The sequence below is a fragment of the Haliotis asinina genome, chromosome 8, assembly GCF_037392515.1.
Source record: "Haliotis asinina isolate JCU_RB_2024 chromosome 8, JCU_Hal_asi_v2, whole genome shotgun sequence".
NCBI classification, from domain to species: Eukaryota; Metazoa; Mollusca; class Gastropoda; order Lepetellida; family Haliotidae; genus Haliotis; species Haliotis asinina.
In genome coordinates, this window is record NC_090287.1 from 51527108 (window position 1) to 51554731 (window position 27624).

Genomic DNA, 27624 nt, shown 5'->3' on the forward strand with positions numbered 1-27624 from the left:
TGATCACTGGATCTTTCTGGCAACGTGCATATACACGTGAGCGTATATGTGTGCGTGCGTGCTTACGTGAGTGTGTTTGTAGTTCCCAGGTGTAGTAGTGGGTGTAGTAGCAACAGTGATAGTAGCAGCGGTAGTAGTAGTAGTAGTAGCAGTAGCGGCGGTAGTAGTAGTAGTAGTAGCGGAGGTAATAGTAGTAGTGGTAGCAGTAGTAGTAGCAGCAGCAGTAGTAGTAGTGGCGGTAATAGTAGTAGCAGAGGCGGTCGTAGCAATAGTAGTAGTAGTAGTAGTAATAGTAGTAGCAGAGGCGGTAGTAGTAGTAGTAGTAGTAGTAGTAGTAGTAGTGGCGGTAATAGTAGTAGCAGAGGCGTAATCGTCGTCGTCGTCGTCGTAGTAGTAGTAGTAGTAGTAGTAGTAGCAGAGGCGGTCGTAGCAGTAGCAGTAGCAGTAGCAGCAGCAGCAGCAGCAGCAGCAGTAGTAGTAGTAGTAGTAGTAGTAGTAGTAGTAGTAGTAGTAGTAGTAGTAGTAGTAGTAGTAGTAGCAGCAGCAGCAGTAGTAGTAGTAGTAGTAGTGGTGGTGGTGGTGGTGGTGGTGGTGGTGGTGGTAGTGGCGGTAGTAGTAGCAGCAGTAGTAGTAGTAGTTGTAGTCGCGGTAGTAGCAGTAGTAGTCGGAGTTAGTATAGTATGTGGTGATGAAGATAATAGCAGCAGCGGTATAATGTGTCGTAGTTAATGTGGTTGTTTAGCAGTAGCAGAAACGTTCACCGGTTGTAGCTGTCGTAGGACTGGTCTGGTTCGGAGTGTAGTGTTTAAAGCTATCGTGGTAATAGTGTATTGGAGTGTGAGTGTATGCCCATCGTGGTAATGGTTCAGTTGTACGTATAACAGGAGGAATGCAGTACGCAGTGATGAAGTCGCCTAGGTAAATTGTGGATGAGTTTAAAGTCTAGCAGTTGAAGTGAGTAGCGGATGCGATATGGTCGTAGAGGTCTAGTGTGAGTGACTATGGTTTTACACCGCTATTAGCGATATTCCAACAGTGTCATGGCGCGGGACACCAGAAATGGGCTTCACGGATTGTACCTATGAAGGGAATCGAACTCCGGTCTTTGGCGTCACAAGCTGACGTTTTGCCTACTAGACAACCCAACCGCCCCAGCAGAGATATAGCTGTTGTGGAATATAAATGCGGAGGTAAAGTCATCACGTGTTGTGGTGGAGTCGCAGAGGCTGCAGTAGTTCATGAAGTGACAGATGTCGTATTAGTATCAATGATAGTGGAGGATGGATTCAGAAGGACAGGACTGATGCCGTACCCACCTGCATCATATCCTATCCCATCATAAATTATAGATTAAAAACGGTCTAAATCTAAGAATTCCTACGTTTCAGGTTGGGAAACAAGTGGTCGGAGAACTATGTTCCGTAGTAAAAACGTTCACGCTCAAACTGACTAATTTGCTCCCTGCAAAAACACATGCATTTTCTATGAATGTCGTGTATCCGTATTGGGTTAGTTGTCTGGTTGAGACCGGACTCCAGATTGCGATTGATCCAGGCAGAATACTGGACAGTATGGACATATAAGTCTCCGTTGATGATTAAAGAGCCAGACCAGCCGAGCCAGTAATCCCGTTTACCCCTCCACATCAAATATTTTGACAGACACAAAAAAGTCTCGCTTGCGTTAAAAGGGAGAGATGTGTCCTTCTTTAGCACAGTAAAGCGGTTAAATGGACGGAAACCCAATAATCAAAACCGATATTTGACGTAGTGAGCTGGCTGTTTCTTCAGGGTCGCTGCTCGAAGAATTCTCATTTTTTTACTTCTTAAAATAGCTGGGAATCTATCGGGGTCTGAACTGTCGTGGTTTCTTGACTGACATATGTGTTGGCAGCGCCGGCCTTTGGCAATCCGTCACAGTTTTCCGGCATTACCCGAGTATGAGATCGGGAATCATCGGTGAACGGAAACAAAAGCATTGAAAGAGGAGATTCTATTGAAATGAAATTCTATTTGTGGCGATCTTGATGCTGGCATCCTCCAGCAAATTCTGCTGATCAATATCCCTTCCTCGCTCCGACCAGCTTTGCATCCGATCGATCGATTGACTGAGCATGCGCGGGATCGAAGAAGGAGAATGGCGGACGGTCTGTCTCCTATGATGCCTGTTAGTCGTGAGAGTGACCCCTGACTTGTTTAGGCAATGTCCTATTAACTTTGAAGCTTCATTGGACGCTTGTCAGACACAGCTCTGTCACTGGCCTCAGGTACTGCTCACTCAACCGCGCTCAACAGGACACAGGCATTGGAACAGAAGCAGACGACTCCCGTGGACTGTTGTCTTGCAGGTTTGTTTACTGTCTTATCAACATACAAATATCAAATAGCGATATAATATTGATACACTTTTTCTGAAAATTCAATAACCTCCCTTTCACTTTCCAATATCTGTCAATTCCCGTATTACAGAAAAAAAATCAATAAATGTTTTGGGGCAATTATTATGTTGTTTCGTCGTGCATGCTGGTAAATTCAGCAGGGGACACACGCAATGCCGTTATTAACTCCTATTGAACGTCTACTAAATCCTGACTTCCAGCCATTCAACTCAGTTGGACTTTCAGGATGTCGATAATCACATTTGCCCTGGTGCGACAGAGATCGAGACTCGCTTGTGCGTGAGGGAAGAATATTTATCCCGCACCTAAAGAAAACACTTTCGCTAGCAGAGCAATTTCCAGTCTTGTTGCTAAGAAAATCTACCAATGCCCCTAGCACCACCTCAATTATCACAATTGCCTTAAATTTGATTTTGTAACCTAAGTCGAAGAACAAAATCGTCAAATATACTTTCGGTCCTTTCTTACGCTACTCTGGTTCTGAATACTAAATGTGAAGGGTCGATATTGAAGGAATGCTTCTGTATTTGCAGTATTTACACAGCATCTCGTTCCTGCCACTGCCGCTATTTCCCGCCATTTCTCCCAGCAGACGACGAGGAGCAGACGTCACTGTTAAACACATCTCCAACCGCGACGTCGATGTTAAACTTGCAGACAGCTTCCTTTGCTCTCTACATGGAACCAACTCCTATTCATTGACAGGGAGCTAACGTGTCCGTCACTCTGCTTCAACATTTCATCACCACTGATTCAGGAATCGTTAAAGATATAACAGTATATACAAAGACTTATTTTCATGTCTTAAACAGCTTAATTGGAAGAATTAAAGTTCAGGCGTAAAACTTGAAGAAACACAACGCATCATCAGGTATTTGTCCTCTGCAGGATCTGCCCACAGAAACACATGCTGCTCAACCCTTGAAGATCTGCCGTCAGTACTACTTGTTTCTCAACGCCTACAGATCTAACCACAGCACCGCTTGCTGCTCAAACTCTAACCATCTCCCTACAACACCACTTGACGCTCAGCCCCTTAGCATCTGTCCACAACACCACCTGAAGCTCAGCATCTAAGCATCTGTCCACAGCACCACCTGACGCTCAGCAACTTAGCATCTGTCCGCTCCACCGCCGTCTCCATGATGATCCGACTGGTAGTAACGGCTGTCTACATTGTGTCCGGTTTCCATGCCTTTTTCGGGTTACTAAGCGTCGTAGTCGGTGTCATCTCTAGCATCAAGGCAGAGGTGTGGCTGGCCCACAGTGTATCGCCCATCTGGAGCGGGGGATTTGTGAGTAGATTTTTAAATTACTTATGTGCGAAAGTTGTAGGTTATTTCGCCGCAGATCCTTTATATGTATGCAGCATGAAACCTGCACGGGATATATATGTCTTGTATCCTTTGTTTAGCATGATATTTGAGGTGCGGGATGGGGGCCACGGTGTGCACATGATTATCCTGTATATTCTGCGGCAAAAGATTTAATATTACCCTCGCTATATCTCTCATATATCCTTTGCACAGCATGAAAGCTGCTCTAGATATGTCTGACTTATCCTATATTTTGTGCGGCAAGAAGTTTAACATTGCACTGGATATATCTCCCCATTCTTTACACAAAATGACAGTGCCGCGGAATATATCTGACATATGTCCTATATATCCTACAGCAAGAAATAACATTGCATTGGATTTGTCTCCCATATCCTTGGCACAGCATGGACGCTGCTCAAGATATATCTGTTGTCTGTCAATTAGGAAATGTCCCCCGTTACATTTTTACTCATCATTGAAAGCGATTTATCATCGTCAACTAACACGAGCCCCCGTGTTTCGTCTGACAGGCCAGAAAATGACACTTTGAAACTTAAGGTAATAGCATAGATTGGGCAAAGTAGATGAATTCATTGTCTTAGAGTAACAATAGAAAACCTATAGTTTCATGACTGGCATTATATTATTTGAGGTCGTGAGTTGTGAGGAATTGTCACCTCTTCTGCCTCTGGACTCTGGGTATCCTGGCATGATAAATATTGAATGCAGCCACCAACAGGGATGTAAGCAAATGGTAATTATCGTACGCTCAGCATCGCGTGTGTATTGTCGCGTGCCGTTACCTCTGGGGTCTTGACGGGATTGCTAGATATACTCACACTTCATCTACGGTCAATGATAGATACTGAGGACGAAAGTGTTTGCGGATGAGAAGAGCCAAGATGCTAAAACAACACGACTTAGTATCGCTTACGCAATAGTCTGTTGGACCGTCACTGTAACGGGTAGTGCTTTCAAATGAATGAGTACTGTTTTATAAGGTTATAAAGTTTCTGGTTTTTGCAATACTGGTATATGGGGTGGGTGGAGATACCAATAATGGCCTTCAAACATTTTAACCATGCGAGGAATCGAACCCTTGTCTTCCGAGTTACGATCGTCAACCCCTAGACTATCCCTTTGTTGTGGATCCTAGACTATCCCTTTTCCATGTACTCGGTCTAAACTGGTTACACATTGTTTCGCGCAACAAACACGTTACGTGGAATACATGTATGTGTGCAAACACATCGAAAGTTCAACAAACTGCTCTATAGATCTTAACTTTACATACAAACTTCACGCAGCCCGCTCTTTGTTTTCATTCGATACGAAAGACCAATGAATGCTGTGTTTACTGTCCTTCAATCGAAGCCTACGAGACAACGGTTTCCGCTTGCTTTCTCGATCACGTAGAAAGACGCCAAGTCAATACCCAGGATCACGTAACAAGGATTCTGACGACTATACCCGGTACTACAGACGGGTATGCTAACGTTCCACTGTCAGGTGTAAATGACACCAGCAACGTCCACGCTTTAGGACGATACTGATGACGAAAGTAGCTCCTTGTCCGGCATTTTCTTGTCACACACAATGATATCCCCATCGACAATGGCCGTGTCATACATTGTTGCTGTAGATACCCCATGATAAGGACTAAACTGTCACTCTAGCTTGTCCAGAATGCTGTAAGTTGCAATCCTGTTGTCCACCTAGGTTTGTTTGTGTGTTGTTTATAGCCGCACTTACCAGTATTCCATCAGTCTGTAAATAATCGAGCCTGGACCACACACTCCAGTGAGCAACATCATGATCAACTGAGATACGATGATACGTGTCATCCAAGACAACGAGCCAGACCGTTTGATCCCGTTAGTCGCTTCACATGGCACATACGGATTACTGAAGACCGAGACTAACCTGGATGTTCCCGGGTTATTTAGTTAGCGCCTGTGTGTTAGGCCTGGTCGAATGAAAAATCTGTGAGCACATGACGAGTTTCAGATCTGAAGAACCGCATTTTCTGGCATTAACGACGGTGTGACCTAGACTTTCCTCTTTCCAATCTTGATCAAGATTCTTCAGTTCACTTCTATCAGTTGATAATATCAGCATGTTTAAGTCCCAGTTCAGATTCTGTGAAATCGCATTTAAGGATTCTAGCCCAATTAGTGGCCATGGTATGTCAACCATTACTGTCAACTTGAGATACACAGGTGTATGAAGCGCTGTATACTCGTGATCAATATGTGAAAGTGACTTAAAGTTGGGAAATGAGAATCAGACGACGGGGTGCAGTTAGTCCATCTGATGAAGTAGATACTTGAAGCTTCACTGTCTCTTTCATTATTTTGATCACCAGGTCGATTCAATCCGTCAGCAACGTGTCAAGCTAACAAGGTGGGGTTGTCACTACGCCGGGGCATGTAAAGGATTGACTTTTTCTTCAGGGACTTCGACGAAACGAAATATATCAAAGTGAACTTGTTTGGATGAAACAGAACGAGAGTTGGAGAGGCTGGCTGCAACACTTTTTTTTTTACCTCCCAGGCAATTGAGAGAGATTGTAACAGTATGTTAGGCATTTCATCAGGCTGTGGAGAGAAGCTGCTAAACTAAAGGGTATGACGTATGTTCATTGGGGAAGGTTTAATTCCCCATGGAGTTAAAAAAAGTCTTCTGAAGTATGCCTACTCTGACCACGGTGTCTCTCATGGGCACTAAAACAAACCGATAACATATTATATATAAGAAGGGGCGGGTATAAGATCTTGAAAAAACTGTCTGAGGCGACCCGTTATACGCGAGTTAGGTAGATAATCCCGATGCTGTTGAGAATGACATCAACAATGTATTAATGGCAGGTGGGTTTACTCACGGGATGGAGACTATTAACGACTTAGTATATTCAGGCAAGTTAGTTTACTCCCATGGAAGTGGAGAGCGACTACTAAAGCACATTTAGTGGCAGTTAGTCATACTGCCCAGGAAGTTGATAGCTGCTGCTGGAGTATTCATATTCATACATATGTATATCCACCAGACACATGGGCCTGCAAACGTTGGTTTAGTTTACTAGCAGTGAAGTATAATCCCCAAGGAGACGAACGGTACAGCGTCTACATGCTGACATATCAGTGTAATGCCGATGGAGATGAGAGACTGATAGGGTATATTTGATTCGTATGTATGATGACATAGCGGTATAGTTCCATGGCTTTATGGACTGCTAGTGTATATGTACTGTCGAGGATGTACATCCCCAAGGGAGATGGGAGACTGGGGCTGTGATATCTCTTCGGTGGTTGATTACATGAACCCGCTTTATGATACATCGGTTTTGAACTCTCTCTATGATCCATCGGTGCTGAATCCGCTCTATGATCCATCGGTGCTGAACTCATTCTATGATCCATCGGTGCTGAATCCGCTTTGTGATCTGTCGGTGCTGAACCCGCTCTGTGATCCATCGGTACATGTCACTTCATGTAACTAACTGATATAAAGATCTTTACACACGTTCCGAAAGTATTATATATACTATTATTATGTCAATACATATTTCCACGAGATGAAAACATCATTGTAATCGAAGTATAATTGATTGAATATCAAGCATGATGTTGCGTGACACGTTGAATATGGGCTTCAACAAAGACGAGCTATGTCAAGGAAAATCCTGCTTGGAACATGCAAGTTTGGATCAATTCCACTACAAAGTTATTTTAAATAATAATGACGTGGGCTTCCAAATCAATATCAGATGATTGAGTCTAACTTCAAAATCCTCGCTTCCGGAGGACAGAAGAACAGAATACATCCTGCTGTATTTTAAAACTTAAACAATGCCTCGCGAGTGTCTGGACAAAAACGCTACTCAAAGCTAAAATATAACTTTGAAGTAGTTTCTGAAACCACGGTCTGTCGGCACCGGTTATCACGAAGCCGGATATAGGGAAATATCGAGTTAAATGAAGCCAACGTTCAGCTTCGCATGATACTTTACGTTATATGTTAAAGTCATATATCCATCCTACTTTTTAAACTTAGAGGTGCTTCATGTGTCTGGACGATGGCCACTCAAAGTAAAAATATATCTTTGAAGAATATTGTGACACCATATTCTGTCAGCACAGGTTACCACGAACCCGGATGTTGTAAAATATCGCCTAAAATGAAGCCAGTTTTAATATTTCATGTTTACTGTCTTCGCTTAATGTATTGATGAAAACGTTATTAATAATGAACTGGTTGGGTTTTTTTATCCCAAGCGTATTTTTTTTCAATACTTCAACTTTCATTCAAACTTGAAGTTGTTATAATCTGTATTTAATATCATAGTGTGATTTTTATTTACACTATGTGGTGTTTTAAATCAGGGTTATCTTGTTTTATGCATACAAAATAAATTGCATACTACGGCCTATCTGCGCCAAAGTACGCATCGTGCGTACACAGTCAGCTGCTTTAATAAATTAAAGTACAGGAAACTACGCTTCTATCGAAATGACAAAACAGACTCTTCCCGGCCATTTCAAATATATTTAGTAGAAATGCGTATAGCTAACAATGGTTACAACGAACTGAAATGACTTATCGCTTTGACTTCGCAATAGCAATAATTTACATGTTTAGATGCAGTATTTGAAGCAATGCACAACTGTTTAGAATGTCAGTGCGCAAAGTTAAGCATTGCCTTTCGATGGAAACGAAACAAAACCTGGCAATATACGACGACAGATCTTTTTCTCCTTGTTTCCCGTTTAATTTTAAAAATTTAAATACAAGAGAACATTGCTATTCCGTTACATTAGCAACGCTTTAGTGGCTTTGAGTACACGCGCTCTCAGTTTAAAATTACAATACGCACGCCGAGGTTAAATTCAATCATTGGAATCAACTCAGCGTTCCCCAACCGTTCTTATTACGATGCTAATGTTCCCGGTTCAACCCAAGACGTTCCCTGACCAGAGTGCATGGGCTGCAGATAAGTGAAAGTCTATTAGGGGCGTTAAGGCTAATAGGGCGTGTGGCTGTTGGTCATGAGACAAGATGAAATAGAGAAAACGATTCATCTTCCTGGTATTGACATGGTTGTGTTATCCCGACGACTTTCCACGAGTTTTTCCACGTGCTAATGTATCATTCAGTATTAGGGTTAAGCCTGGTTTTATCAGAGTTCCAAAGAACGGGATAGGGGTTACAAGATGGAGTGGGATGAAGCCGTTGTTTGAGCAGGGGATTGTACCAACACCGAAGCGGAGAATGAATGTTTCAGTGTATTTTGTTTGACTGAACAGCTATGCTTTAAAAATCATGTTTACATTTGAACACATCGCTGTGGTTGTTAGGACACTATTTTAGAACAAGTAATGTAATTTATATATTTATTAGTGTCAGAGGAAGTAATAGTTTCTGTTGGGCGGGGAAGCAGACATATATCAAAGCCTCTGTTTGTCAGTGTAATAGAAATATTTCAGGTCAGTGTTAAATGTAAAACGTCAAATCCACAGAACAACCAGTCTCAATTATCTACGAAAAAAAAAGCAACCCAAAAACAGAGAGCAGTTGCAAAAACCTGTGTTACAAGTATATATAAATCACTAGAAAAATGAAGGCTTTTGTTCACTACTATACTCTGTTTTTTCTGTTAATTGGTGTTAAAGAAATAACCCAGACTTCCATTGACATTGTGCTCTTCCACAGTATTACAGATCTTTGGGATCAAATAGACCATGGGTCATACATTGTTCTCTTTCTTAAGTAATGGATATGACAAATAGACCTTGCTGTATAATTTACACATATATCTACGAATTATTGCACCCACGTCTGGGCGGTAATTACTGGTAAAGCTTAATTTAGGAGCTTCTTTGTCGATTAGGGGACAATGTTTCGTGACTCATGCGTTCAGTGTCAGAAAAAAATAACATGTTTACGTGTGCTAGAAATATTTTAAGGCGTGTGTCATTTCATGTTAGAAAAATATAGAGGTGTCTTGTGATTTTGGTGAAAGATATTTCAGGCACTATGTATTTAGTGTCAGGGAAATAACTCAGGGCTTATGTGTTTAGTATGACAGAAATATCTCAGGCCTTATCTTATTTAGTGTGACAGAAATATTTTATGTTGGTCAGCGGGACAAATATTACAGACCTCGTGAGATGCGTATTTCAGGACTCTGTTTGGTCAGTGCAGGAAATATATTTCAGGCTTCTGTTGGGCAGTGTAAGAGACATATTTCATGCCTCAGTTGATCCACGTGAGAGGTTATTTTCAGCCATCTGTTGGTCAGTGCAGGAAATATATTTCAGGTTTTTGTTTGTCAGTGTAAAGTAAACATTTTAGGACTCTTATGGGTAGTGTAAAAGATATATTTCAGGCCTATGTTGGTCCACGTGAGAGATATATCTCAGACCTCTGTTGGTCAGTGTAAGAGATATATTTCAGGCCTCTGTTGGCCAGTTTAAAAGATCATGTATTTCTGGCCTCGGTTGGTCATTGTGAGAGATATATTTGAGGCCACTGTTGGTCAGTATAAGGGATATATTTCATGCCTCTGTTAGTCAGTGTAAGAGAAATATTTGAAACCTCGACTGGTCATTGTGAGAGATATATTGTCAGGCCTCTGTCGGTCAGTTTAAGTGACATATTTCAGGTCTCTGCTGGTCATTGTGAGAGATGTATTTCAGGCTTCTGTTGGTCAGTGTAAGAGACATATTTCATGCCTCCGTTGGTCCACGTGAGAGATATATTTTCAGGAGTTTATTGGTCAGTGTGATAGATGCATTTCAGACCTCTGTTGGTCAGTTTAAGAGACATATTTCAGGCATCTGTTGGTCAGTGTGAGAGATATATTTCAAGCCTCTGTTTGTCAGTTAAAGATACATTCCAGGTCTCTGTTGGTCAGAGTACCAAAATATTTCAGGGCTTAGAGGTTCATATGGCGCTTAATCTGGCATATGGTTGGGATCACGCGTCCATAATATATACTTGGACATCTTATTGTTAATAATTGTTGCAATCGTATATAGAATTACCCATTTACTGCATGATGTACGTTTCAGTGGTGCATTTCATAATGTCAAACGTTATATACAAATTTATTGGAGCTGCAGGATTATATTCCCGTTTATTCAAAATCTACAAGCTGGACCACATCAAACTGAGAACGATTGACTTATTCAATGTTTGCAGTTTTAAAAAACGACAAAAAGTGAGACAAACGTTTTGGTAAAATTCGAAAAGAAACAGAACTATCTTACGGCTTGACAGGGACGAAAACATTTCCATTCATATCCTGACCAGACGTTGTAATCTCCCCACAACTACTTCTCATTAGCACAAATACTATTCTATGCACAACCAGTGATCATTATCTTACATTATACCTTCCATCCCTTAACCAGGCACCAAACTTTTTGAGCCAATTCAGATCCGCGAACTGAAAGGATATTGCTGTGATTTACGATCAGATTGCCTATCACAGACTGTAAACTGGCGCATTCATAGATCCCTACGGGGCAGCGGTAGTGTTGCCGGATAATCAGAACGTCCATAACTAACGACACACAGGGAGAAGAAAAACGCGAGACTATTTATTATAAGTAATATAAAAGGATATCCAACTTTTCTTGCCTTTTTATCTAAAAAAATGCGGCTGAGTGTTTTAGTCAATGCTCATGCATCCTTCTCAGATTTCTTCAGGGTAAAATGTATAACATTTTCCAACAACCTTGAGAAATCATTCCCACAAAATTAGACACCTTTTCAAATTGCATGAACTACCTTCGGCAAAATACGTTTAAATTAGGTGTAAACTTCAACACTTTATTACAACTAGAAAAGTTCGTCCAATTTACAGATCTGCCCGTGCGATCGACAATGCCTTTAAAATTCTATATGAACTCGACAGGAAGCGAATTACGTGGCGTTATTTCCCTGTTGTGCTCAAAGAACTGATTCTATTCAAATTTCCCCGTAAGATTTTCTCAGTGCGATCTTGTTTTATTCTCGGTTGGTTGGTAGTCACATTGACAGCTCCGGAAATTACATAAAACCTGCCAGCTTGTTGCCTTGAGCACAGTTTCGTATTTTCTGTATAATGCAGAGCCGTTCTGTGTTAAGTAACCACCGCTAGAAGCTCATCTTCGTGTCAATAGCAGCTGATTGATTTATTTTAACACCTAAGTTTGACAAGTCTTGGGAGAAAGTTCTCCTTTCATATCATGACGTCAGTAGGAGATAAAATTACAATCTTTCGTCTGAAGCATACGCGGCTTTAAAAGCATGAGCTAGTTTGAACATAAAACGCCAAGACCAGACAATATGTCTCGATTTTATAGAAAAAGGTTCCATCGCGCGTAGAAGACAAAATATCGGTAAATATACATGGATAGATCACTGGAAAGGAATTTAGTGACACGGATGATGCACATAGAACACGGTCAAAACATACGGCAAAGTAGATCTCAAGACCAGTAGAATTTCAAATAAGCCGAGCGGAGATCTTTGTTCAGGTTCGTCCTAGTTTGATACAATCATTTCTTTCATTGTGGTTGTAATGACATTAGCGAAGGTACGGGTAGTGACACTCGCGAACCCACATGGAAATCTCGCTCTTCACATTGGAATCTGTTGTAGGGTAGCCTTGTGGTTAAAGTGTTCGCTTATCGGCCGGGGTCACGCGAAACTACGTGCTGGAATGGAGTCCATTCCATCTGTTTCCCGATACATTTACAGAGCAATACTTTTTTTCTCTTCAGTCATTCGCTACACAAATCCATATACTGGTAAATAACTGAAAACAATCTGGCCATTCCGATATGTTTCAATGCTCTTCCGAAAAGGCAACAACATGCCTCTGTTGACCATGGCATGAAACACGTTATGTCGATTCAATAAACGTTAACATGTTCATAATGTGGCCTCATATTGCACTAACCAGATCAAACGGTAGAAACTAATCCTTCACTATAGTCATTAATGGGCTAAACCTGTGCATGCAAACTGTTACTAACTAAAGTGTAACATTAACGGTTAAACATCTCATGAAGACATGAAGGAGAATGAATGGCGACACGCTGTTATAAAGACCACTGCATACACTTGCTGAGCCATATTGTATTTCATTTCAGTTAATTTCATCGTATCAGTCTACCCACAAAAAACAGCTTAATCACATTTCGTAGTTATGGCTGCCATATTTTTAAGATGAACGTATCGACCCCCTGTACGCATAGTTATCCTGATGTATGAGTCCTCATAGTTTTTTTCCACACGAAAAACTAAGCATTTTCCAAGGCTTTTTGATCACACATTTGACTCTAACCTTTGTCCTTCTGAAACGAAACGTGATTCAAAACTACATTACTTAGTTCCAATAGATTATATCATTTTACGCAAATATTTATTTTGTTCGTTGGACCATTTCTAAAGTTTACTTGGCTTAAAGACCCTCGCTTGAGGGCTATTTGGATTTAGCGTTTGCTTTCTCTGGAACAGTAATGGCGGTTTAATTCACACGGAATCTTTTCTTCAAAGACACTTAATATTTAAGGGGTATAATCTATACATAATCTCTCACGCAAAATGTTTTTAGAGCAGTGAAACACGGCAGTACCGTGAGATCATCGTACACGCTGCTCACAACGACAAAACTACGTTGATAATGGGCTGGTGTTATAGCTTTTCGTTACTGCTTAATTTCAGTTTTACTGGAATTGCATTGCACCGGCATAATCAAATACGAATTATATGCAATTAGACTATTATATCATTTGATATGCAAATGTTTAGAATTCGAAGAGACATTAGGGTTTCTGGGGAATGTCCATTCGGAATCATTAGCCTTTCTATGCTTTTTCCAAACGGATTTTCAAATCGCCCGTACATGTAATTCTTCCATCCAAGCGTCAGGAGGAACATTATTTATTAAACATGCATTTTTTCCGATCACACTGACACTTCCGTTTGGTAAGCAATTTGGAAATATTGGTGTTACAAAGGCCTGATAAGTAGCCTTGTAGCCTAGTGGTGAAAGGTGTTGCTCCTTGCGCCGATGGCTTAGGTTCGATTCCAGACTTGGGAAGAAAGTGTAAAGTCCACTTCGGACATCCCCCGCTGTGATATTATGGAAATATTGTTGAAAGTGGCGTAAAACCCAAACTCACTCACCCTGTTGTTTACACGACGTCTTGTATAGGTTACACTATGTCGTGTATAGGTGCCCGATTGTACAGCCCGATAATCCTGGCGCGACTAAGGGATACAACTGTCTACTGTAAAATTTGGTGATCAAGACTAAACTGCTCCAACAATCAGCTATTTGGAGGGAACAAATATCGACGACGCCATGTCACCATGCATAGCTGAGTACGGAAATAAATGTATGGGATTTTGCTTTTTTTTCTTTTGAGTGTTATTTACTTAAAATTCAAAATACAAAAGGAACAACAGTCAGTGAGATCGGCAAGACCAAATCAGGAATAAATGTTAAATTTACATAGCGACAGACTGAAAAAATATATTTATTTCGGTTCTGCATTTTCGTGAGAGAGAATTTTCATAGAAGTAACTAAAACCAGAATCGAAAACACATTAATACAAACCTTAGTTTGGATTGTTATGAGCGTTTTGGTGCCAGTTGCGTAATCTGGGAGGCGGCCTCGCCATTAGAAGCAAAACCCAGACGCGTTCTTTTTAATGCATAAATATATTTTATGACGTCTGGTGCTTTAAAGGATTATTGGAAAAGCCTGAACCCGGAATCTTAAGTAAGATCTACTATGAGAGGTGATTCGTGAGTGTGTTATTATTCTTTGAAAAGCGTTACCTTGAAACAACCGTGAATGTGTTATTACCATCCCTTTGGTATATGAGATGAAAACCCAACGACTCAGACAACATCGTGTGTAGACAGCTGTCGTCCTGAGATATCAGCTCGAAAATATAAATGGAAGTAAACGTCATTGTCTAATATGACAAAGAGTGGCCGTTTGAAAGTTACTCGCAAAGGTCACACTTACCGGAGTTGAAGAATAGGAATATGTCCATAATAACCCATGCCAGTTTTAATATCGACTTCACAAGCAGTGACAGCGAAGAATCTGTTGTTAGGATCAAACGCTAACAACAAAGCATTTTCGTGACCTTCTGACGTCATCGTTATATGACGCGCTGTCAGTTTACCGTAAAAAGATCATTCAGAGGTTAACGAATATGCTGAATTGTTCAGAGGAATGTAGAGTTCAAACGAAATGTCAAATCCTATCTGTGTGACTTTACATATGCATGACCTCGTGTTACTTGGAGTAATAAATGAGATTCTGAATAATTAGTAACAAATAGTAATAGATTTTCTTTGTCGAAGTTGCCATTCGAGACAAGATCTTCTCATCTGGTATCGAGTCATCAACACTCACTTGTGAGCTCTTGTGTTTATCTGACAAGGGCATCGGCCTTACAATGAAAGCGCTTCCTTTGATTTTCAGTTATTGGGTGTGGGTGTCTGATTCGAACTCGATTATTTACACCATACATACCTTGGAAAGGGATCAAAATGTTTAGTAGTGGACACACCACAAAAAGCAAATACCAAAACGTCACCAACACATGATCAGTTGGTGACTGAAATGTAGTTCATGTTTCTACTGGTCTGATTTTATCTGACATTCCTAATCATCATGACTGTTGTTGTTCCACCCATTATGAATTGTATTTCTTATATTTACAGCACTGTTTCCAGACAGACTTTGATCACGAGAGGTTCACTTGTCCTGATATGAATCAAGTTGTGAATCAAGTTTGTCTGTTTGCTTTAACGCCGTACTAAATAAATTTTCAACTATAAGACGATAAACAGTCGGGTTAGTTAACCAGAATATCCAGTGACTGGCATTACGGGCATCGATCTGAGCAGTATGGATCTGAGTTCCATCTCGCACAACAAGTGTGTTTCTGAACACCAGTTTAACCCAGACCTTCAAATGAGTCATCGCGGAATAGATTGCGCCCGGTTCCGGTATTTATATTGTATCGCGGCGGAGAGTGACAAGTATTCAGCATAGATGATGTGTATCCACAACGCGTGCATCATGAACAGATAATTAACTATTATTATTCCTTAAAGTGCATCGCGACATACACCGACTGGTCAGCACTGCAATACCAAGGGCAGGTCATGGTCCCCGCTGCTATAAATCAACGTCACATGTCGACCTTTCACCAAGGTTTGAAAGACTTGGCTTAAATTGAACAGCGTAGGAACATGTACAGCTCTGAGAGAAGTAGCTACTTCCTGCTCTTGGGTGGTATTACTGCGCTCACAATACGTGAATCTGAGAGGCTGTATGCAGAGGCAATCACTCAGACGGTCAAATATCAATACCGCTCGTTCTATAAAGCGGTATATATTGAATTTCATACACTGTGCAGGCTTGGGAAGGACATATTTCAGTCGCCATGAGACAGGGGATTAATGAGAGCGCGATTCCTGTCGTGGCAGTTGACACTAATTCTGACATAGTATATGGCATGTATTAAAACATGGGGAATGCTCCTTCACAGACCAATAACGTGTTGTTCGCGCAAAGTTAACACCATTTAGTCAACTGAATAATGGATGTTATTCTGATGTAGCATCAACAAGAGAAGACATATGTTGTCATGTATATATGTTATTTATTATTATGTATTATTTATTCTGGAAAATATATGGAGAGTATAAACAGATCTGTTGATATGGTTTGAATTCATTAAGCATAATACTTCTGGTCATACGTCATAAATTGCCGTTTCAATGGAAATCCATTGCTACTGCCTTTTGAACATTTTGTATTAATGATGGCGTATGTATGACATTCAGTTAGCTTTCAAGCGGCAACGTGATTCACCTAACTAAAGGTCGAATCAGATACGAAATTCTATACATTTTATCATTTTCTTCACGCACGTCAGTAACACAGTAACACAGTCAGTAACACAGTCAGTAACACAGTTTTGGTAATCTGTATCATAATAGCCGTTTCGTTATCAACAGGTGTAAATTGCTTTCATTCATAAAATTCAGATTGAGATTGTTTAAAAGCATAAGAACTCTTTTGTCAAGATCAACTAACTGTACCAGAACTAAATTGTTTCTCCACTGAGCTGTTTGTCAAAATTAGCCCACCTGTTTGTCAGTATCAACTCTAATTTATTTCTATGCATCAGAACATGCGTGCCAGGATCATCTGACTTGTTTCTCAGTATCAGAACTAAACTGTTTCTCCACTGAGCTGTTTGTCAAAATTAGCCCACCTGTTTGTCAGTATCAACTCTAATTTGTTTCTATGCATCAGAAATTGAGTGCCATGATCATCCAGTTCGTTTCTCAGTATCACAACTAAATTCTCGTGTGTGGAGTGCTGTCCAAGTGGTTATTCGTTTGTCAGTAACTGAACTAACTTGTTTCTCTGCATCAGAGATAGAGTTATTTGTCATAATTAACTGTATGTCAGTATCAGTTGTAATTTGTTCCTCCACATTAGAACTACCTTGGCTGTCAACATCAACGAACTTGTTTGTCAGTCTCAGATGTAAATTATTTCCCCGCATCGGAACTAATTTTATAAACGAACACGTTTGTCAGTATCAGAACTAAATTGCCAAGATGACAACCGCATTGTTTTCCCGGATCAACGAACTTTTCTCCACCAGAGAAGCACCATCGTATGCAGCGTGCCGTATGCAGGAGTGATGACCAGCTGGTTATTGGATTAATCCCGCTTTGGTTTAATTAAAGCTGTGTCAGGAAACCATCTTGCTACTTTCACCAGAGCTTCAAACACCTACCACATACGTCCCATTGAGTTGTATGGTCTATTCTGGCAGTACTTCCGCCACATAATTACCTTCTCTTCCTCGACATTGGCGATCGCATGTGTCTCTTCACTACAGATGGAAATTACTTTGTCGTACCATTAAGACGAAAAGAACAAAATTAGGATCCCAATTTTGCATGTCATTGGACAGTGTGATCAGAAAACGAATACAACTAGACATGTAGTCGCGCAAATACTTAAACAAACCAGACCACATAGAAAGGCTGCGACGCCATATGCTGTCGAAACAGGTTTGATATTTTGCACCTTATTATAGTAATCCGTGCATCACAAAAAGTGACGTCAAAGACGATCACATGAATAGTGAAATGTCTGATCAAACGTCAAATGCAATTTACACGACTTGTTTGCAAACGTGGGCATATAACAATACAGACTACGTGATTGATATCGTGAGCATGGGGATACGACGGCACGCTTGAACCAAGTCAGAGAGCTTAACCACCTTAAACGCCCCCGAACAAACATGATTAAAAGATTAAATCTGAGACATGTTCTTATGAATGAATGAATATGGTTTTACACAGCCTCTAGCAATATCTCAGCAATATTACGGCGGGTGACACCTGGAAAAAGCTTCACACAGTGTGCCTATGTGGGGAATCGAACACGGGTCCTCGACATGACGAGTGCACGCTTTAACCACAAGGCTACACCACAGCCTCAGACAACTATTTGAAAGTACACGTCAATGAGCTTTTTTTTTTTTTTTTTTAAAAAAAAATACTAGAATTAGCAGTACACTTGGTAATCTTTGCAATATCATCCATGGAAAACTTATACAAGTCTAATCAGTGCCATATACGCATGTTCTAATGAAAAATGGAACCTAAGCGTAAAAAGGTATACTTTTAAAGACCACATAAATGGCAAAGATACGGCTGATTAGCCGGTATCGCAATTCTCACTGATGAGTGTAGTCTTGTGGAGCGTCAGGTCAATCCACAATCAGTCCCTCATTACGGTGCTGGCGTGACTTTAACACATCTACCATTTCCTTTCACACCGCACGTCTTCAGTGGCCCTCACCTTTATTCGGCCAATGAGGATTGCACTTTTCCTGACTAAATGACGTCATCTAATGTCACGTTCATGTCTCATCTGGAGAGCTGCTGGCCGAAACTCACTTAATTAAGTCGATTCTTCGTGATGATAAGGGTACGACAGGGTGACTCGCTGACACTGCCTCGTTTTGGTATCGAGTCGATAACGAGTCTGAAGTATGTTTATTCAGTGGAAGCCGCTGATAATACAACATGTTGTGTTCATGATTTACAATCAACTCGCTGAAAGCTTGTCAATATTCTAAACCCGGTCGTTAAATGTAGGCAAATTATTAATATCTGGTGGTAATATTCTGTAATCCGCCTTCGTTAGCTGGAAATGCCAACGGTGCCAGGCGGTGCCAAGTTGGAGAACCATATTATTTCCTTGAAAACTGAGCATGAACAGCATATTTTCCTGACTATTTCGACAAAGTCAGGCATTTTAACAGATCAGGAGCTCCTGTCATGAAGCCATCTTTACTACCGTAAGGTCAACCTTAACCCCCATTCTTTAACACTGCACTAAAGTTACTGTAGTGGCTTACAATCACCCTGTTTTTCTTTTGTAAAATAGGCCCAGATACATTGGTTGAGACAAGTTGAAAACTTTTTTTTGAAGTTTCAACTTTGTATAATTGTTACATGTTGATTACACGACATGTTTAACCGTTCGTAGACACTTGGTAACTCCTGAGCACCTGACTCTGTTTTTTTTCATTTATACATATTTAACGGCTATTTTGTCCTTCTCGACTCGTGGAGTTCGTGAGGCCTGATAATCGAGAGTTAGTCTCTGTACATTTCATTTAAATCGGACTTAACCATCACAATGAACCCAATTACCTTTGCAAAGTAAACCCAGCTGTTTTAACTTGGTTCTTTTCTGAATTTCTATTCATTCTGTTCATAAATTTATTTTGTCGTTTCTTATGTATGTAGTGGGTGGCAATAAACCTTTCAACATGATTAAGCCCATAATACCACCCATGTATTCCTTGAAACTAAGCTGACAGGCAAAATAAAGTATACAAGGTTTTCGAGGGGTTATTGTCATTGCCCAGAGTGCCCACAGACACACAAACATAATCCAGTCGTGTTAACAGCATTATAGCTCAACCTGAGCTGAAAATCACACGCTTACTACAGAAACACGTGGCGTCAGACATGCGCTGGGGGCAGTGAAACCCCGTTTTCAATCACATATATTGAGGATAGACAGGTACGGAGTTACACAGATTAAATGTATACTACCATCGCTTAGTACCCTGTATGGCCACCCCTTGCATCCATAGGGCACACAGCAGCCTTATAGCTAAAGACGTTATGTATGTGACGCCTTTCTTCGTGGAGAGCTTGTGCAAGTTGTTGTCTGTTTTGTGGTGAGTTAGGGCGTTTCCGCACGCGCCTTCCCCTGTGCATCTCACATGTGCTCGATCGTGGACATGTCTGAGGAACGTGTTGGCCAATGTAGAACGCACACGTTCCTCACGTCGCTGCCAACGACGAACAACTCGACGACCTAACGCAATCTGTGACTTCTGTGCTTTGGATCAACACCTGTCCTATAAAGGGTCTGCACTCCCTGATACCTGCTGCCCAAAGACGTTTCCACTGACACGGTGATCAAGGGAATTTGCCGCTGATGACGTTCCCGCCCGGCAACGGTTTCGTGGGTGTAAGGTCCTCGAATGCCGGTCTTCAGCTGGTGTTGTTAGTCGCGGTCTCAAACTGCATTTTCAGACTGCACGTGTAACTTGTCCTCACGCTAACTTTTAGGCTTTCAGTGCATTTGAATCTCTGACAGAGGCCACAAATCATTGTTGTACAAATTGCCACTGCAGGAATCAAATTGCTACATATTGCAGTGTATAATTTACATTGATGAAATTCTCGTATTTGACCATGGACTGGAAACTCAGTGAGTGAGTATGGGTTGGGTTTTACGCCTCTTTTAGTGATATCACGGCGGACGTCACATTAGGACTTTACACATTGTACCAATTCGGTATATAGATGCTACTAGGTGGTGTTTGTTGTTGTCTTGCATTTGGCATTGAGGGAATAAAACACGGACTGTGTTTGAGTTGCGTCAAATTATGTGGTCGCCTAATTTCACCTCATAAAAATATACTACCCGTTAAAAGGGTAGACTTTTTAGTGTAAATGTAGCCACATACTTCAATCAATAGGTCTAAACTAAGTTTTACAAACACCATTCCATTCTGTTTAAAGGTACACATGAGAGTAATATGAAGCAAATTCGAAACTTTGTAAAGATTAATGTCATGTGTTCAGTAAACGATGAGAATCTGAGTAAATTGTGTGTGTACATATATAAGTGAGTTTGGTTTTAGGCCGCACTAGCATTATTCCAGCTATCTCTAGACAGTCTGTAAATATTCGAGCCTGGGTCAGACAATCACTTGATCAACATCATGAGCGTCGATCTGCGCAATTGGGACACGGTGACATGTGTCAATGAAGTCAGCGAGAATGATCACTCGATCCTGTTAGTCGCCTCTTACTACAAGCATGGGTGAATGAAGACCGTTTCTAACCGGGATCTTCTCGGGTCTCATCGTCATTAAAGTTCCCATGTTTGTCGTCAGTTCTTTGTTTTATACAAAGCATGTGCCTTTGTCAATGTAGTGTACTGTATTCACGTATAGTGTTGTGCTACATTGTGATATGTAAATATACTATTGTGGTGTTGTGCTGTGTGATGTAGTGGTGTTGTGTGTTACAGCATAGGTCATTGAAAGTGAAGCAAGCGGAGTTGCATGCAATGCAGTTTTTCTAATATATAATATCAGTTACATGCAGTGCATTTATAACATAATTTATGAAATCAGTTGCATCCACAGAAGTTATAGTTTAATTTTGAATTCACTGCATTTCCTAATCGATGTTACCGTAAATGGTGTACTTTCTCCACCACCAACATATATCTTTCATCCTCTCCAGTTTATGTGATTGGATTCTTGCGCTATAAGTTCTTCTTAAATGATTTATGGTTATATCTTCACATTTAATGATCAATGGAAGGTTCTGCTGTCCTTTGCTTTAACGTGCATAGGATAATGATAGACTAGACACACCTCCCAGATCCCAACCATATTCGGTTTTGACTTTGAGACCAGCGTATGACATACTAATGCATTTCAAAGTGTCCATATCAAAGAAATGAACCTTTTTGCCACACGTTTCACAATCCGTCAGTGCATCAGTCCACTCTGTTTTGAAAATGTCTATTTTGTGCTCTTTTGAGAAGTATGGTATGTAGGGAATTAGGAAATAATCTGTTTGACCGTTATTTCAGTTCATCATTACTGGCACTCTTGGCGTTCTGTGTGCAAGAAAGAAGTCATCTTATGTGGTAAGTACACATGAAACGTCACGTGACGTCAACGTCAACGTCATGTCAAGCGAAATGGGAATTTCCCCACTTTAAAAATACCCTTATTCAACAATTATTCCTCATTAACTCGGAATACACTGCGGAGACACGCTATTCTTCTTTTATCTTAATGTGTAGCTTTCATCTATCTTCATCTGATCCCTACGTCAAGCAAGCCTATCTTAGTAACATCTCGCGCCTAATGAGGTTACTCGCATATGTACACTGATGATGAAAGGAACAAGCAGAGCCCTTTGGTAAATGTCGTTGGCGTTGAATCAGAGAGCGCTGACAAGAATTCCGTGTGTTTGCACAGAGCACTGACCGTCTTCTGAAGTCTGCATATCAGGAAGAATTCCGTCGCTCTACCAAATAATTCCTCTTCAATCTATGGCGTCAATACGCTTGTTAGCTGTGTCTGCATAGGTCACATCTCTAATGCATCATGAACTGTTGGTTTGCCCTACCCATATTAAGAATGTTCTGAAATGGAATATAACAGGCTGAAGCACTAATGGCACATCCAGGGATTGTTGGTGATATCAATGGGCGTTATTGTTGGGGCACAGCAGAACAAATAGCTGATACTACCGTTATGCTGAAACGAATTGAATCTGCAGAGACAGTTCTCCTAAGTTTGACGCCATGAAAGAGTTAACAGAGTATAATTCACGACTGTCACATTGAAAGAGGCAAACCGTAAGAAATCATTGCCAATTTTCTGCTTTAGAATTTTCATAAAATTTCGAAAATAAATCGAATTTATCAATCCGAATGACAGAGCCACCATAAAATTAGAGAGGGATGAAGGAGGGTGGTCGCGTCAAGCTAACACAAGGACAAGAAATTTATGGATTTATTTATGTGACTGCGTTGAAAGAGTCAGAATTGTCCGTGAAATCGTCAGTGCCTCAGTGATTACTCCCTCAGCAGACCTATCTAGTCCGGATAATTAAATGTGCACAGTTTCGAGAGGATTTCCAAATTAAGTTTTATAATCTTATACGGTTTTGTTAACACGTATAACGGAATGGCAGATTGTCAATCCGACAGTGTGGTAGCAGACACGGCGGACATGTTAATCCTGTTCTGCAGCTGCATGGTCCGTTGGAGAAGTTCCAAAGATTGTCGTCAAGCGGTCTCAATTCGGGGAAAACCAGATTTGAGACCTCTTTAAGGCTGATTTTGAAAGGCTAATGTTGTCAGCTTGTTGGTCGTATGTAGTTGAAAATAGGTTCCAAAGGAGGAGCTGTCCATTAGGATCTGTCAGTCAGAGCGTTTACTTCAGACCGTTCTTCATCTTTGCTGCACAACGATCGCCTTGAGGTACTCGTCAGCAATTCCTAATGTTTATCGTTATACGCTACCCGCATAGTATTCATTTCATATGTCACAACGTGACGTCATTTCGTTGCACAGTGTATACTATCTCGACTTGCACAGCAATGTCGGTTACCCATTGGTCAAAACCGGTCACGTGCCGTAGTTATATAAACTGGAGCACGTGCGTCCCTAGTAATAACAGCAAGAGGTATCTCCTTTGTTTTCATTGTTTGTAAATAAACACTATACGACGTAATTTGCTGTTGTTGGAGTCAATACTCTCCGGAACCCCATGCCATCATTAAGAGTTGCAATCTATCCACAGTGTACAAAAAATCACTCTATTCGTGTCACTGGGGCCATGGTATTGTTGAGGTGTCACTTCGGTCGTCTTCGAGACTTGTGCATTCCTATACAGGTGATGTTGACCTAACCTCGAGTAACCCCAAATTGATGAAAGCTTCATGTTAACAGAGTAGCCGTTGCTTACGTTGTTGTGTGATATTTGAGAGTTTCTTAATATACAAACGTTTGACCATGAATGAAAGTATGGATTTCGAAAGTTTGACCGTTCAAACGCATTTAAGAAATCGCCGTTTCAGCTACCGTTTAGCTTAATTTGTATAAACGCGCTATTTTCAATCTACAAATGTTGCACGGTACTAGACCGAACTTTTTGTGCTGAATGCAGTGGAATGAACCAAAACATTGTACGTTTGCAAATAAACAAGGTATACAGACACAATCGGCCGTTATTTTGATTGTCTCATTCTTTCAGTCTAGATTTAAAGTATTTAGTGATTATGCTCGTCGAGATGAATAAGTTACGATGGTAACTTTAATGTTATAATTCATTATCTTCACATATCACCCACATTTCTGTTCCATGATATCACCCTCTACTCCTTTTCATGATATTACCCATTAGAAACTGCTCTAGATCTCTTCTGTGAGGTCATCCACTGTTCTCAACCATTACATTTGCTGCCCTGTTGCGTGACATCACACGGTGCCGTCTGCTCTGTTTCATGACATCATAGTATGTTCCTCCTATCACGTTCATCCGTATCTACCTGTGTCCCCGCTTAGAATTCGACTTCAGCGACCCATGCTTTTAAAATGCCGGGTCGTATGGTCAGGATAGTTGAACTCGATGATGAATATGATTTTACAGTGCAGTAAACGAACAAATCCATGATTATGATTTATGACACAACCATTTGTTCCAGATAATGTGCTTCACTGCTTTCTCCGTGGTCTCCTTGGTAACAGCTGTGGTCAGTATCCAGCTGCTGAGGCTCGGTCTGGTCAATCACACGACAGACGGACACACCTTCCAGAAGGAGAACAAGGACATTCTCATCTTCGTTGCCCTGGCAACGGCGGGCTCGGAATGTCTTGTGTGCCTTATTTCCAGCGCCCTAAGTTGCCGAATAGCCAAGGTGGCCAAAGAGGAGATGTGTAAAAGGCGTGAGGGGATGTTCCATGTTAAGGTATTAGGTCAGAAGGATATTGTAGTAGTAACCAGACCCTTCACTGAAAATGAAGACGTCACCGCTGTGTGAGCTTTACGTCATCACTTCCTGCACCGCTCTCCCCGCCTCTCCTCCGCCTCTGCCACCTGGTTCAACAGACCTCTTCCTGACATCACCACCCATCCTCCAAATCCCGAAAAGCCTGTGTCTGTTAGACTTCGTGACGTCAGTCCGTCCGTCACTGTCGAGCTTCTGCTTTTGCTTGTTGTGTGCCCCGTGTTCCTCAGCATCCCTCACAGTCATTAGGCTGCTGTATATCATAGAACTTTCTCCAGTTCTATGTGTATATGTATATTTTCCACACAGGGGGATGGGGAAGATGAGGAGGGGGAGGGAGGCGGTGACGATAACCCAACGACGCTGACCGGTCACGTGACCAACTCACAGCCTCTAGAGGAGGGGGGAGTGGAATTGGACATAATGTCTCCAAGAACTGCCGACAGAACGCAGAAAGAGCGGACACCTTTTGATATCCGAGAAATCATGAAGGAGTGTCAGTCTGAATCGAACAATGAGAACCAGCGGGGCGAAACAACGTGTGACATACACACGCCGTTCTATGTGACGAACATGCAGGAACCATCTCAGAGACTGTGGGACCTGAGTAACGCGCAGAGATACATATGTACAGAGCCCGTCAGTCTCTCAAGGGGAGGTAACTCGTATTCGAGCAGAGACTTCGTCCTACCCAGTATTCAGTCCTGACATCTGCTGCAATAAGAAAGAAGGAGAAAAGCAATGGAGTAAAATGCAATACAAATCAAGACTATGACCTGTGATTTTAGGAAAGGTGCCAAATTTCCCTGATTTGCCAAATAATAACATTACAAGGGAGTGGACGAAACTTTTACATCCAGCAAATCAACCAACGCTGCGCGTCTTGCGGAGTCGGAGAGACTCTGAACACTCAATGATCTATTAACCTTACGAAGCTCAGAGGCAATATTTGCAATGGCAATCGTTAAGCACATGCTTGCATGGTTGGAACTCTCGTGTGCTCTGTTCATTGACATTCACAATTTCACCTTCAAAACCTGTTTCATTTTAAACAGTTTGCGTCACAGCTCGTAATATTTAGGAAACTTTACCACCCAGCATCCCATGACCTTTTGGAGACGTGTCTTGCATGAACCGTTCGATATATACGTGTTTTCATTCCCTTTCTCTTTGAAATTAGCATGACAGTCACTTATTTCCGCTACACTGGTGTAATGCCTCACACTATGATGACATGAATAACTTGCGCATTTTAACTAATAAGATATTTTTCTTCCTTTAAAAAAGGAGATCTTTTGCACTGTGTGATGACTGGCATGTGATTGGTGGATTGTGATCACGTGTCACCCATTGTTTTCTGGTGCATGAAGTATGCTGTTCGACGGTTTTGTTGTTGTGTGTTGTTGTTACATAGATTCAGTTACATCGTAGCCGTTGAATCACCAGTTTGAAAAATAAACATACGTGTATGAAGTGAACTATGATTAAAATGTATAGAGCCACGAACTATTTGCTGATTTATGTGTTGCCACAGAGAGCGTAGGTATAACAGATAGGGGGAGAGATTACTACGCGTATTGAACGAGAGAAAGAAAAGTGATATTCGATAGTCGTGAGTCTGTTTTCCAAAACCCTAAAACCGCACAATTTTATATCGGATCGATGCATATGTTGTCCTTTCACATGATCACAGTGAAGCATTATGTAAGTGAGTCTGGTTAGTTTTACGCCCCACTCAGCAATATTCCAGCTGAGGCGACGGTCTGTAAATAATCGAGTCGGATCAGACAATCCAATGATCAACATCATAAGCATCGAAGTGGAATATGATGACATGTGTTAATGAAGTCAGCGAGTCTGACCACCCGGTCCTGTTAGTCGCCGCTTACGACACAAGGGTTACTGAAGATCAATTTGAGCCCAGATCTTCATGGGTAGAAACATATAGTCTGGTTCATAATTATTGAGAATTTTTCTTCTTACTTTGAGCTATCCTAACACCTCAACTGATTCACTGATACTTAAAACTAAGTAATGGTATAAGGGAGGTAACTCATCTTGGCCTACTGAGTATAGTACAATTAGAGTTACCTCCCCTGAATTTGTAACAGACGTCATTTTCCTCAGCACTGTCAACAATGTCTGCTGAAGATAAAAGAAGGTTGATTTTTGAGTTGTGTAATCAAGGAATTGATGATGTAAATACATTGGCAGAGAGAACAGGACTTCCTCTCTCTACTGTGTATAGGATTAGGAAGAATTTTAAAGAGGGAAAGGATTTTGGGCATCAGAAAGGAGCAGGGAGACCCAGAAAATTGGACTTCTCAGATCGTGTCCGGCTGGGAATTTTAGCGTCTAAATAGCAAAGGGCAAGCATCTCCAACATCAGGTATGAAATGATAGAAAGGGGATCAACAGTTGTATCAAAATCTACAGTTAGAAGAAATTTGATTGATCTTGGATGGGAGAAAAAGACTGGAATTCCTTCTCCTCTCATGAAACAAGAACATAAAGACAGGCGTGTTGAGTGGTGTTTGGCACATGAAAACTTTGACTGGGAAAATGTGATTTTTACTGATGAAAGCTCAATATGGGTATATCCCAATAATGTGAAAATATGGACAAAGTCTGCGTCAGCACCGTTGTATCGACGACCTAAATACAGCCCAAAGTTTCATGTATGGGGAGGGATATCCTTATTAGGAACGACCCCGCTGTTTGTG

At 41.1% G+C, this 27624-nt stretch overlaps 1 protein-coding gene across 1 annotated transcript; it reads left to right on the forward strand.

Moving 5' to 3' along the window:
- Nucleotides 1-2113: 2113 nt before the first annotated feature.
- On the forward strand, nucleotides 2114-26407 carry LOC137294171 (transmembrane protein 196-like). Its single transcript, XM_067825158.1, has 4 exons — nucleotides 2114-2347; nucleotides 2932-3693; nucleotides 21969-22025; nucleotides 24599-26407. The coding sequence occupies exons 2-4, from the start codon at nucleotides 3541-3543 to the stop codon at nucleotides 24932-24934; spliced, it is 546 nt and encodes a 181-aa protein (XP_067681259.1). The 5' UTR covers nucleotides 2114-2347; nucleotides 2932-3540; the 3' UTR covers nucleotides 24935-26407.
- The last annotated feature ends 1217 nt before the right edge of the window (nucleotides 26408-27624 follow it).